At 36.9% G+C, this 15297-nt stretch overlaps 1 protein-coding gene across 1 annotated transcript in view; it reads right to left on the bottom strand.

The window, feature by feature from the left end:
• Positions 1-1601: 1601 nt before the first annotated feature.
• LOC124784259 (G protein-coupled receptor kinase 1) overlaps positions 1602-15297 on the bottom strand; it is a 1113962-nt gene continuing 1100266 nt past the window's right edge. The window contains exon 16 of the mRNA XM_047254087.1: positions 1602-3406. Coding sequence (XP_047110043.1) covers positions 3239-3406 — 168 coding nt within the window. The 3' untranslated portion in view covers positions 1602-3238. The remainder of the gene's footprint in view (positions 3407-15297) is intronic.

The following is a 15297-nucleotide window of genomic DNA, read 5'->3' as shown; positions in this document are numbered from 1 at the left end:
CATTAAAAAGTGAAAGTTGATCACAGAAAACTTAAAAAAAATACTCAGTGCAGGATAGGTGAAATATTGGGAAAAATCTTCATTTTTTTGGTTCCAAGGATTCAGGAAACAATGACAGACACACAATAGGAAAATTTTCATAATGAGAATCACTGCATAAAGTGAGACGGAAGTAATTTTGAAATACGTGTAACACAACGTAATATAGTTATAGTAGTAAACTGCAAAACAAGAACTGATAACAGAAATGTTAAATGTTAAATAAATTTAAAATGAAAAGAAAGCAAATAGCTACACATGGAGCCATCAGCGATTTCTTGAAGTGAAACTATACACAGGAAATGAAAGTGAATAAAGGTGCAAGAAGGAAGAATTAATTATCTTGCATGCCACTAGCAGAGCGCTACTATAACAAGAAAAAACTCTCTGCTGTCTTCACACAGTCTCATCAGTTTCAACTGGTGAGGGAAGTCAGCTTAACATGCAGTTCGGCTGTAGGACTAAAACAAATTACATTTGGTCTGCTTAAAATGTCAAGAACAAGATAAAATTATGTGAAACACTACAAAAGATCATATTTATTAGTCACTAAAACTTTAACAACTGGAACTATACCAAAAGAAAAAGAAAAATATAACTACTAGTAATCTCAATTTTTCAGATCAATGGTTCCTTTAGTATGAGAAAAAGGCCTTGCTGGGAATGTAAGGAAAAGATGTGGAAGTACTGCGCTCAGGGAAAATTCCATGGGACAGCAAGAGAGTTCTTTCTCACTGCTTATATTTATCTTTGTCTCCCTCCTGAACAATTTTTAGTAAGACCCAACTCCTCGTTATAGCTCATCTGCTAGACAGGTACTTAGGAAGACCCCTCAACAATATACCCAAGACTCACCAAAATCCATAATTAACAGCTCATATGACCTCCTTGTGAGTATGAATCCTTTAGTTTCAAAGATCTATACAGAGACAAATGGGGAAAAGTGGTGAAAAATCAAACAGCTCTGGACCTCTGTATTTCATGTACTCTAGTAGAAGGAATTCAATAAACCACTGTAAGTTACATTCATTAGCATTTCAAAAAATATCTATATTCAAGAGATGGGATACTTTAAGTGAATCACAAAGACAATTCTGTCATTCTTATTTCAGTGTGTAATTTGTCACTGGACAGGTCTTGTCTTTGTTGGATCTTTTTTCTGGTATCTTACACTGTTTGTCATATTTGAGGCCATTTACAGCTTTTTTTACTATTAAGTATAAAAAAATCACAATTGATACATATTAGGCCACAGAACATTAATTACTGTGCATTGGAAATGTCAAAAAATTCTATCCAACAGACATCTGAAAGCAATTCTAGGAGATTGGAGTTTGCAATGTTTGCACACAGCTCATTTCAGTTATTTTAGAACAGGTTTGTGGTAGTAATGTACAACATTTGGAACTTCCACTGTGCTGGACTTGCAGTAACAATGCTTTGTTGGGTACATGTTATATTAACATCTTTGAGGGAACAACTGAAGAATGGGATTTATCTGTGACTCACAAGATAAAGACTTGAAGAAGAACTTATTTTTAATAAAATTGAAACCAAGTAAGTTCTTGTGGTAACATTTTTAATGTTCTGAATTGTCTTTTCTTATCCATTTTGTGCACTGAGTACAATTTCAGCCAGAGAACAGGTCACCATTTCTTATTAACAGGAAATGACTCTTTTTATAAATAAGTTAACAGATCACACTACACGTGTTTGCTGTTTTGACTGGAGCATTAATTAGTCTAAATTAAGTGAAGATATGATTGAACTACCAAATCTTCCAGAAGCACTTCATTTCTGAGTGGCTTTAATAACTGCTACTGTTTCAGTGAAAATTGATAAAAATGAAAATGTATTTCAGGATTTATAGCTCACACTGGACAATTACTAATGTTATTACATGTATAATTCTGTTGCATACAGTATCTTCAAATGTGTAATCCAGTCAAACCCTGAGTTCTTAAATGCAAGAATTACTGAACAGTGAAACATGTATTGTGAACATAAATTGATTATCATTAAGAATCTTACTGTGGTATATCCATTCTCAGTAGTCACTTGCCATGAAATTTAACAGCAGGAATCATTACAAAACTTCAAGAACTAAGTTAATATAAAAGTTAACCAAAATAAAATGCAATTTTTTTATATCGTGAAATAGCAGTCACAGTTTACTCTGAGCAATGTTTTACATCTTCAGCATGTAAAATGAGAAATTACAAACTGTAACTCAGGAACAACCATGTACAACTTAACTTGGACTGTGTTAAGAGAGGAGTTCAGTGAGCAGCATTTTATGTAGTTGTTTGGGAAAAAAAAAGATTCACAAGTCTAGAAGTAATAACACCGTAACTGAAATATGGATAATATTCCACACTGCATGTCTTAAAAGTTTGCTAATAGTCTGTCACATAATATGTTGTTTCAAAATAAATAATGATCTGTAACAAAAAATATTTTAAAGTACTTATGAGAAGACATTTTGCACTGTTGTGTGAAAATACTGTTTGTTTCTTATTATATGTACAGTATCTAAATGTCTCATACATAAAATACCAGCATTAACATAAATACTGGCAAATTAATTTCCAACAATCAATACATGTTCTCAGGGAAGGAAAAGGCAAAATTAAAATAAAAAAGTATCTACACTTGTACACACAAGGAAACATACTCTCACACACACTTCACAGTGGTCTCTCGATCCACTACAGGGGATGATAAGTCTCTGCTTCTTGGTATTTCAATGTCTTCTAAACACTCATACCACTGAAATTCACAGAACTTCATCTAAAAATGGATGACCACACACAGATGTGAAGGAATAATGTCCTGCATTTTACGTTATGATGACTGGTTGCATAAAATTATATTAATTTTGCTGGCTATCGTAGTTGTCATCTAACACTCTGACAGTACTATTCCTCTGATTATCTTTCACTTAAATAAAAAAACTTTCATACACATTTATTTACAAGAGGCCTACTCGTCTATCACATATCCGTAATAGGATAAGGGAAGGTTTGGCATTTAAATATAGCAAAAAATTAAGAGGTTTTTGTACAAATACCATCAAGTTACTCCTTGCCTGCAATCTTGGTGTATGTCACTGAGTTACCATGACCTAATTATAGCCAAACAATGCACATTCTGGCAAGATGAGACGACTGAATAAAAAACACTATCCGAAGATTTCTCCTCAATTTCCATTGGTGTTTCTTGTTGCTATGAAGGGATTTTTGTTGTTTGCATCCCTTTCTGTTCCATATATTTTCCCTGCTTTCTTTGCCATGCTGCCAAGCAGCTCCAGAGAACATTTATGCGCTGACCTCAGTGACAAGGCCCACTCCTTTAATCCAATTTCATCCTGATGAAAAATAACAAAAATTAACAGGTACAATGAATTTTTCATCCTGCATAGGTTGTATCTCTAAACACATGACAAAAATATCCAAAAATAAACCTGTCTAAGTTTTTATATTGAGCTACAAATAAAATTAGCAGAGGAAAGGAACTATAAAAAGTATGCTAATACAATATGACACTTCCTCTCATCCTTACAACGAAGATACATTCACCAAACATTACAAATTTGAGTGCAGTGGCACAATGGTAAGAACTAAGAGATACATTTCAGGTAATGACAGTTCGTATCCATCTTTGGTCATCCAGAATAAAGTTTTCCATGGTTTCCTTAAATTGTACATACTGGGACAGTTCCTTTTAAAAGGACAGGCTGATTTCTTTCCCCAGTCCAAGCTTTTGTCCTGCTATTAATAATCTTGTCATGAGTGGGACATTAAATCCTTATCTTCCTATCCATGCAACATTTAGAAAATACTGTGGAGAAGCAGCCACATATGTAGGAACCTATATCAGTCCAACATTCTGAATTGTTCAGAAGCAAGCAACAAAATCTGATAAAATGAACCACTTTCTTAACCTAAAGAACAATATTCTGCAAGCTTCACTGAGTTAAAGGACTACAAAATAATGCATTCAATGAATTACAAAAATGTCCCAGGTCATGTGATAATAATATGCAATTGTAAATATTACACAGTAAACAAATTAATCTTAATCTTCTCACATTTCCATAGTATTCTTAATTCTTTCCATAGTTCATTTCAGCCTCAGATTTAACTGAAGTCTTGTCCTTTTCAATAACATTCACAATTTCTCTACTATTTTGTCAACAACTGGAACCTGTCTTATTCAATTAATTGTTTTTGCTGTGCTGCGTCACATCTAGTTTCTGAAGTTTCTCATGGTTCCTACTCTAACACTCCTTGTATCTTCTCTCAAAGCAAATTATTTTATTGAAATTGATTATGAGTGCAAAGAATGTGTTGTGTCAAATGAGAAAGTGCTGGTATGTTGATAGACACAATAAAATAAAAAACACACAAACACACAGACAAATATTCAAGCTTTTGCAACCCATGATTGCTTCATCAGGAAAGAGGGAAGGACAGGGAAAGATGAAACGATGTGGGTTTTAAGGGGGAGGGTTGGGCAGAGATGTCAGTCGAGGCCAACCTCTTTGCATTTACATATGTCTGCCTGTGTCTGTATATGTGCGGATGGATGTGTGTGTGTGCGCGCGAGTGTTTACATGTCCTTTTTTCCCCCCTAAGGTAAGTCTTTCCGCTCCCGGGATTGGAATGACTCCTTACCCTCTCCCTTAAAACCCACATACTTTCATCTTTCCCTCTCCTTCCCTCTTTCCTGATGAAGCAACCATGGGTTGCGAAAGCTTGAATCCATGGGTTGCGAAAGCTTGAATATTTGTGTGTGTGTTTGTGTGTTTTTTATTTTATTGTGACTACCATCAACATACCAGCACTTTCTCGTTTGGTAAGTTAAAGCATCTTTGTTTTTTACATATATTTTTCCCACGTGGAATGTTTCTCTCTCTCTCTCTCTCTCTCTCTCTCTCTCTCTCTCTCTCTCTCTCTCTCTCTCTCGTGTGTGTGTGTGTGTGTGTGTGTGTGTGTGTGTGTGTGTGTGTGTGTGTGTGTGTAAAGAATAGTCATTGGATTTATATAACTCACTCTTCAGTGACCGTCATCTTTTTGTACTCAAATTTATGGTGGATATTATTAATGAACCATGGATTACCACAAACTAAGGTAGATTTTTTTATACAATGTAATTAGTTACTTCTGAAATTATAAGGCACACAGCAGGGAATTTAAGGAGGAAGCTGACAGCACAAAGTAATAAACATTGTGACTGATGTTGTAGTAAAAACTTAGTTGTAAAAGCTCTATCAAGCTATTCCATTCATGATACATAAGAAGTGAAGAGATGATTTATAAAAATTCATTGTTACATGGATTTTGTCAAGTATGTTACTCAATTTCATCATCAGATATCAACTGAAGAATGAACTAATTAAACGAGACCATAAAAGAAGAAAGATATGGAATATGGGAATGAGGAAGGTGTAGGAATGAGAGAAAAGAATCCACTGGAGGTGAAACCAATTTATAGTTGTCATAAAGAGCTGGGTTATGGTAGTCTGCTTAACATAATTCTGTGAAATAAGAAGGCACACACAAAAAAATCACTATTATGACATCTATTAAGCTGGAGGTTATCAGTAAATGGAATACAACACCACCTAAACCAACAAAATATGGCAAAAGTGTCGCATATTGTTAAAACCTTTTATAGACAAGTTCCTAAATCTTCCTAGAGAAATAGTCTCACAATTCTTCCTGTATAAAAAAGAGATTTCAAGGCCTGTAAATGTCAAATCCTTAACTGATATCTAAGTGTCACTACTATCTCCTTTTATTTCTGACAGCTAGCCTGAAGGTAAAAAGATTTCTAAGAACCTTCAACATCACAGTGCGTCAGCAATCATTGGTTAATATATTAAAAAACTAAAAACCCGCCTTGACTGCGAAAAAGGCACCTAGTGTTAAGTGTTAACCCAGGTTTCAGCGTAGATAACTACACCTTCTTCAGAACTGTTCTGAAGAAGGTGTAGTTATCTACGCGGAACAGTTCTGAAGAAGGTGTAGTTATCTACACTGAAACCTGGGTTAACACTTAACACTAGGTGCTTTTTTCACAATCGAGGTGGGTTTTTAGTTTTTTAATATAAAAAGATTTCTCTCGTTTCAGTGAGAAAATTTTTGAGAGAAATTTACTGCTTCAAGTAAGAGCTTTTTATTATTTGCTGTACCAGGGAGATACTAACTGCAAGCATCTGAGAACTTTTTAAGCAGATCTTTACATCATCTGATGATAGAGCTGCAAACTGAACATAAGGAAGACAGAAAAAAATTGAGACCAAGTTGAGTAGAATATCCTAAACAGTGATATGGCTTATAAAGCAGTGACTGTAATTCATGAACTGCCTGTATCACCATAAAAAGCAGCACACTATTTATATTTCAAGTCTTCAGAGGCAAGTAGTCCATCTTAAAGCAGCTGCTTATGGACCAGCCATCAAGTGTAAAAGGAAGGAACAAATTGATGGTGGCCAATCACCAGACAGACTGCAACAAGAAAATGAAATAGTGAGATCTGTGCTACTGTTGAAAAGCCGAGTATGGTGAAATGCAACATTCAGGGACCATACTGAAATATTAAAACATCCCAACAATATGAAAAGAAAAATGGTTAGATGAGGGCTAGTCATAAAATTTTAATCATCACCCCCAATAAAATAGATTTACTGAATTAGTTTTTTCTTTGTTTATAGATAATGTTTGCAGTCTTGGTACACACTGAAGTACCACTGCAGCACACTATTAGAGGCACCAAAGTAATATGACACAGCCCAACAATAAAGCGGTCCATCTCCATTGCTGAGTAGACAGCCTAGATTGCTCCTGTGTGGAGCACTTGGGTTCGATTCCTGGTACTGCCAAAGATTTCTCCTCGGTGTGAAGGCTGGTATGAAGTGCACTCAGCCTTGTGATGCCAACTGAGGAGCTACTTGACTGAGTAGTAGTGGCTCCGTGGTCTTGAAGGTCTGCAACATCTCCACGAGAGTAGTATTCTGACTACATGTTCCTTCATACCACATCCACACAACACCACGAGGCAGAGGAGGACATAGTAGCCAGTAGAAATCCTTTGGACCTTCACAACTGATGAGGAGATCATTTGTAATGATAAAGTGGAGAATTGTATAGTAATTTTTTTTTCTGCATTTGACAAGGAACAACCATGCAGCAATATGTGCAGAGTTGGTGGCAGTGTGTGATAACAGTACAGCATCATATGATGCAATGGTTAAGTAGTGCAGATGCTTCAGGTGTGGTCAGACAAGTCTGAATGCATAAGCATGAAGTGGCACACCACCTCTCTTTGAAGTACTGATGTGGAGGTCCTAGTGTTCTAACATCAGTTTTCAACATCTTGCACAAACTTTGGACACAGCAAAGGATATTGGCCACTGGGTTCTGTGACTGCCTCCACCAATTCAAGGAACCCACCAAACTGAGGCAACAGTTAAAATGTTGTAACAGTGTCCACATTACTTTTTTAGCTGCTTAAGAACTTCAGATGAATGCTGAGTGTAACACTACAAACCCAAGATAAAATAAATAATAAAATAATTTACAAATAAAGTGGTCACATGTTATATGAAATGATTTTCCTAAAAGTAATAAATAACATATATTAGAGAAATTGCACCTTTTATGATACTAAAAATCATGTACAGCGATTTGAACACTGAAACAAAAATGTTGTCGTTGCTTTGCAAACTCAAGTACTTAAATATTTAAAATCATAAATGCAAAGGACATTAGCATCTGGAACACTAATATGTTAAGGTACATAGAAAAAGAGCTCTAAGTAGAATCTGCAGTTTGAATGAAACTGCTCTCTGATTTAATAATCCTGTTTTTTATTGGGGAAAGGTAAGTGAGCAAGAACAATGATGTCAACAGCACTGAAAAGGGAGACAGTGCTTCTTGCAACACACACATTCACTTTCCTGAAGAATTCTCTATTGAAAAATTTTTCAGACTGAAAAACTGTTGGAACCTTTTTACATTTTCGGGCATAAATGATAGAAATAAGTCAAGGGCACAAAATGCCAGACTGGTATTGTCTATATAATCCACCAGTTAAATATCTTCCAGTACTTTTTAAAATTCTTTGAGTTTTAAGTTAAATGCTGAACTTTATTCTCAATCAGCATACATTTGCTGTAAATAATTTCAAGTATAATTCAAATACATGCCGATGTTTTTCTAATCTATTTTCTTTTTTTCTTTTACACAAATCATTTCACAGAATATTTGGCCATTTGATCACTTTCTTTTTACTAAATTTCTTTTCTATTTTCATGTTTTGTTCAGAAAGCACAGAATAAATATACTGAAAAATCTACCAGTATTACTGAGATTACACAGATCAAGAGAAAACAATTAAGATGTTGATTGAGAATTTAAAGTTCAATGTTTAACATGAAATTTTAAATAGTGCTAGAGCATATTTGCCTGGTAGTTTTTGTTACTTACCCTGGTTACTTTAAAGCCATTAAACCTTTTCCAGAATGAATTTTCACTCTGCAGCAGAGTGTTTGCTGACCTGAAACTTCCTGCCAGAGTAAAACTGTGTGCCAGATTTGTGGGGCATTCGGATGTGACAGTGGCTCAGTGTTGGATTTCATGGGAACGTGAGGACAGATTTGTTCACTGTCACTGTCAAGGTTTCAGTTGGCCATACTTGATTTACCAGACGGAAGGATCACATTATTGCACATGAGCACGTTGTAACTCTTTTACATTTGTGCCTGCCATATGAGAACAATTAATGGACTCTCTGCCATATTCATTGCTAGCCCACACCATTGATCAGAGACTAGCAGCAGCTGGACTAGGTAATTTCCATCCCCTGGATAGGTAGCTGTTAACACCACAACACAAATGGATGTGTTTAGTGTGGTGCCACTACCAGGAAACAGACACTGCTGATGATTGGTATCATATTGTGTTCAGCAATGAATTATGGCTCTGCACTACCTTGGACAACCATCATTAGTGAGTGTGGTGGTGATCTGGAGAGTGGTCCCATTCTTCGAAAGTTTTAGAGAGGCATAGTGGTGTCACTCCTGACATCATGGTGTGAGGAGTCATGGGGTACGACTTCAGTTCAAGGCTGGTGGTGACAGAGAGAACTCTGATGGCACAATTGCATGTCACAGACATCCAACATCCTCATGTGACCTATTATGCTAATACTTTTCAACAGGACAATGCTCACCCACTCATAGCATTTGGCACTATGTATTGCCTGTGTGATACTGAGGTACTCTCATGGCCAGCACATTCCCAGATCTGTCCCCAATAGGACATGTGGGGGACAAGCTCAGATGTTAACTGCATTTCAGTGTCAGTGTCCAGTACATAAGGCCTCTATTTCACTAGGTCGCCAGGTGGCCCAACCTGTCACGCCACCAGTTTCACTGTTCATCATTCAAATGGTTCAAATGGCTCTGAGCACTATGGGACTTAACATCTATGGTCATCAGTCCCCTAGAACTTAGAACTACTTAAACCTAACTAACCTAAGGACAGCACACAACACCCAGCCATCACGAGGCAGAGAAAATCCCTGACCCCGCCGGGAATCGAACCCGGGAACCCGGATTCATCATTGGGAATTAATTGTTAAGGATACTATTAGATTAGGGCAGCCACTGGTGCTGCCACAAGCTGGCTGTTTGCTGACTGCTGTGCCCCGCCACCATGTAGAGAGAGATGTTGCAGGGCATTGTATCCTACTTTGCTGGGCTCCCATGTTAGGCCACCATGTGGTCACTCTGCTGTCCACTATAGGGAACTGTTGTCCAACTGCACAAATGACATCATCCATATTCACTTTTGTGTCCAAAAACCTCTGGTACTCTTTCGGAGCTTGTTTCAGCTTCATGTTTTTCCCTTTTGTCATATCTGCACTTTCACAAATGAAATCATCGGTATTCACTTTTGTGTCCAAAAACCTCTGGTACTCTTTCAGAGCTAGTTTCAGCTTCATGTTTTTCCCTTTTGTCATATCTGCACTTTCACACTGAACTGGTCCTTGGAGGATGAGAAACATTTGTTTTTGGTTGACATGAAATGTATACGTAATAAAACTAATTGTTATTCTGTGTACCAGATAATATTTAAAAATATTAATTACCTCACTCTGGTGTATATGAAAAGCAGTATCAGTATTTCATTATAGTCTATGTTTTGTAATAAAGATACAAAGCACAATGAAAACAACAGAAACAGATTTTCATAATCTTTTTACTCTGGTGTGGATTTTCCTACGAGAAAGAATTGAATGAAGATGTACATATCTTGTAATGCATCTCTAGTAAATATATGTTGTTATTGATAACCAAATCACTTATTTCAGTAGCACTAACATCCCTAAAGGTATGAAAAATTAACTGTACAATTTTCCAGAGATTAATAATATGTGGTACAGCACAAATCATAATTACAGGGTTATTACAAATGATTGAAGCGATTTCACAGCTCTACAATAACTTTATTATTTGAGATATTTTCACAATGCTTTGCACACACATACAAAAACTCAAAAAGCTTTTTAGGCATTCACAAATGTTCAATATGTGCCCCTTTAGTGATTCGGCAGACATCAAGCCGATAATCAAGTTCCTCCCACACTCGGCACAGCATGTCCCCATCAATGAGTTCGAAAGCATCGTTGATGTGAGCTCGCAGTTCTGGCACGTTTCTTGGTAGAGGAGGTTTAAACACTGAATCTTTCACATAACCCCACAGAAAGAAATCGCATGGGGTTAAGTCGGGAGAGCGTGGAGGCCATGACATGAATTGCTGCTCATGATCTCCACCACGACCGATCCATCGGTTTTCCAATCTCCTGTTTAAGAAATGCCGAACATCATGATGGAAGTGCAGTGGAGCACCATCCTATGGTACGTTTAGCTCCCTGCTTGCTTTATTTGTTGACATCCGCGGGCTACGCGTGAAAATTGCCCGCACGCGTTCAACCGTTTCTTCGCTCACTGCAGGCCGACCCGTTGATTTCCCCTTACAGAGGCATCCAGAAGCTTTAAACTGCGCATACCATCGCCGAATGGAGTTAGCAGTTGGTGGATCTTTGTTGAACTTCGTTCTGAAGTGTCATTGCACTGTTATGACTGACTGATGTGAGTGCATTTCAAGCATGACATACGCTTTCTCGGCTCCTGTCGCCATTTTGTCTCACTGTGCTCTCGAGCGCTCTGGCGGCAGAAACCTGAAGTGCAGCTTCAGCCGAACAAAACTTTATGAGTCTTTCTACGTATCTGTAGTGTGTCGTGACCATATGTCAATGAATGGAGCTACAGTGAATTTATGAAATCACTTCAATCATTGGTAATAGCCTTGTAGTATTGTTGCCTGCCATTTACAACACAGCAGATTCTTTTTTAAATTACTCCAATATTATGTGGTATAAACCCAAAAGGAGATGAGTTACAATCAATTTCTTGAACAAACAGATCAAAGTCAAGTTAATTTCAGTCACTTTTCAAAGAGTGATATCGATATCAAAACAAACTCTTGTCACTGCTGCTTCAAAGCTGTCTTCAGTTCACGTGATGAGATTTTTCATAGTTAAGAAAGTGTTCAGCTTTGAATTAATAATAAATGTACCATGGAAAAGGTGTTTCTACACATGAACCTACAAAAGTATTATTATTCTTGTGAAAAGATATTTCTATAAGTAAAAGACTAAGGTGCTTCACATTGAGCTGTTACTAATTTATTTTACATTTATGCAGACATTCCAAAGTGATTTATGTCGCAGCCTTAATAACATCAAAAATAAGAATATTTGCCTGTGGAATGAAGCTGTAGTGAGTACATTGTATGTAGCCTCATGTGATCTTACGATGTGTTATTAACAGCACAACTACACTCACACTTATTGTTCAGTGACTCATATACACACACGTTACACACCCATATATACACAAAAAAAATCACTACAACACCTTTGCACAGTAAAAATCTACAGATCACTAGATATACTGAAGTACACGAAGCCCACACCTACCACAGTAGTACAAGTTTGTATGCCAACTAGCTCCGCAGATGACTAAGAGATTGATGAAGTGTATGATGAGATGAAAGAAATTAGTCAGATAGTGAAGGGAGATGAAAATTTGATAGTCGTGGTGACTGGAATTTGATAGTAGGAAAAGGAAGAGAAGGAAACGTAGTAGGTGAATATGGAATGGGGGTAAGAAATGAAAGAGGAAGCTGCCTGGTAGAATTTTGCACACACCATAACTTAATCATAGGTAACACTTGGTTCAAGAATCATAAAAGAAGGTTGCATACATGGAAGAGGCCTGGAGATACTAGAAGGTTTCAGATAGATTACATAATGGTAAGACAAGAGATTTAGGAACCAGGTTTTAAATTGTAAGACATTTCCAGAGGCAGATGTGGACTCTGATCACAATCTATTGGTTATGAACTGTAGATTAAAACTAAATGAGCTGCAAAAAGGTGGGAATTTAAGGAGATGGGATCTGGATAAACTGACAGAACCAGAGGTTGTAGAGAGTTTCAGGGAGAAAATAAGGGATCAATTGACAGAAATGGGGGATAGAAATACAGTAGAAGAAGAATGGGTTGCTTGAGAGATGAAGGCAACAGAGGATCAAGTAGGTAAAAAGACGAGGGCTAGTAGAAATCCTTGGGTAACAGAAGATATATTGAATTTAATTGATGAAAGGAGAAAATAAAAAAATGCAGTAAATGAAGCAGGCAAAAAGGAATACAAACGTCTCAAAAATGAGATCGACAGGAAGTGCAAAATGGCTAAGCAGGGATGGTTAGAGGACAAATGTAAGGATGTAGAGGCATATCTCACCAGGGGTAAGAAAGATACTGCCTACAGGAAAATTAAAGAGACCTTTGGAGAAAAGAGAACCACTTGTATGAATATCAAGAGCTCAGATGGAAACCCAGTTCTAAGCACAGAAGAGAGAGCGGAACAATGGAAGGACTATATAGAGGGTCTGTACAAGGGTGATGTACTTGAGGACAATATTATGGAAATGGAAGAGGATGTAGATGAAGATGAAATGGGAGATGTGATACTGCATGAAGAGTTTGACAGAGCACTGAAAGACCTAAGCCAAAACAAGGCCCCGGGAGTAGACAACATTCCATTGGAACTACTGATAGCCTTGGGAGAGCCAGTCCTGACAAAACTCTACCATCTGGTGACCACGATGTACGAGACAGGTGAAATACCCTCAGACTTCAAGAAGAATATAATAATTCCAATCCCAAAGAAAGCAAGTGTTGACAGGTGTGAAAATTACCAAACTATCAGTTTAATAAGCCGCGGCTGCTAAATACTAACATGAATTCTTTACAGACGAATAGAAAAACTGGTAGAAGCCGACCTCGGGGAATATCAGTTTGGATTATGTGGAAATGTTGTAACACTTGAGGCAATACTGACCCTACGACTTATCTTAGAAAATATATTAAGGAAAGGCAAACCTACATTTCTAGCATTTGTGGACTTAGAGAAAGCTTTTGACAATGTTGACTGGAATACTCTCTTTCAAATTCTAAAGGTGGCAGGGGTAAAATACAGGAAAGCGAAAGGCTATTTACAATTTGTACAGAAACCAGATGGCAGCTATAAGAGTTGAGGGGCACGAAAGGGAAGCAGTGGTTGGGAAGGGAGTGAGACAGGGTTGTAGCCTCTCCCCGATGCTATTCAATCTGTATATTGAGCAAGCAGTAAAGGAAACAAAAGAAAAGTTCGGAGTAGGAATTAAAATCCATGGAGAAGCAATAAAAACTTTGAGGTTCGCCGATGACATTGTAATTCTGTCAGATACAGCAAAGGACTTGGAAGAGCAGTTGAACGGAATGGACTGTCTCTTGAAAGGAGGATATAAGATGAATATCAACAAAAGCAAAACTACGATAATGGAATGTAGTCAAATTAAATTGGGTGATGCAAAGTGTATTAGATTACGAAATGAGACGCTTAAAGTAGTAAATGAGTTTTGCTATTTGGGGAGCAAAATAACTGGTGATGGTTGAAGTAGAGAGGATATAAAATGTAGACTGGCAATGGCAAGGAGAGCATTTCTGAAGAAGAGAAATTTGTTAACATCGAGTATAGATTTAAGCATCAGGAAGTCGTTTCTGAATGTATTTGTATGGAGTGTGGCCATGTATGGAAATGAAATGCGGACTATAAATAGTTTGGAGGGCAGCGCGGAGGGTAAAAATTATAGAGGGAGACCAAGAGATGAATACACTAAGCAGATTCACAAGGATGTAGGTTGCAGTAGGTACTGGAAGATAATGAAGCCTGCACAGGATAGAGTAGCATGGAGAGCTGCATCAAACCAGTCTCTGGACTGAAGATCAAAACAAAAACAACAACAACAACAACATTTATTTTGTATAGTTAATCTTCTGGGAATTTTCACTGTTAAAATTACATTTTCAATTAGTATTACTATTACTGAATATTGAAATATTTACAAAATATAAAAAAAACTGTACAATATGAATGAACTACTTTTGTTAACATTGCAATTACTATCTTTGATACAATATCTTTTGTGGAGTTTTAGTATTGTGTTGAGCATGTTCAAATTGTCTTATATTCTAAACCTCATGTCAACTCAAAACAATTCTCAGAAAAAACTTAACTTTGTGTTCTGCCTTACAGCAGGTCTTGTCATGGGGGAAGACTCGTCAGAGAGGTCCAATGCATGAGCGTCTAGGGAAGTTCTCAGAAAAGATTATTAATAAAATGTGTTAAACTGAAACAAATAGCCTGCGACACCTCATTTAATAAAGTACATAGCAAAATTTTGCATCCTGAAATCATTTCTGCGAGCAGGGTTATTCTCCTATAAAGACTGTGCCAACAATAAAAATGAGCCACAGGTTCAAGTCCTAGTCTGCCATAAATTTGCACTTTTCCAGGAAGTAACAAAATGATTACTAATGGACAACTAACATAAGATATGTAAAACAACATTTTTAAGAATTTCAACTTAAATTTATGATCAATCTGATCAGTCTCTCTTATTTATTCTCAAGATAATGAGAAAAGATGGCATGAACAAAATCACAGGAGATACTTGTGAGGCATGTTAGCTAAAAATTCCATTACTAACACACAATTTTTCAAAATAGTAAGATCAAAGATGGACTGGATCTGGATGGAGAGTTCCTGTAGATCTCTTGTGTGCACCCCGCACACAATCAG

The sequence above is a fragment of the Schistocerca piceifrons genome, chromosome 1 (genome assembly GCF_021461385.2).
Source record: "Schistocerca piceifrons isolate TAMUIC-IGC-003096 chromosome 1, iqSchPice1.1, whole genome shotgun sequence".
NCBI classification, from domain to species: Eukaryota; Metazoa; Arthropoda; class Insecta; order Orthoptera; family Acrididae; genus Schistocerca; species Schistocerca piceifrons.
The sequence above is the reverse complement of the archived record's forward strand: the minus strand, read 5'-3'. Positions and strand labels throughout refer to the sequence as shown.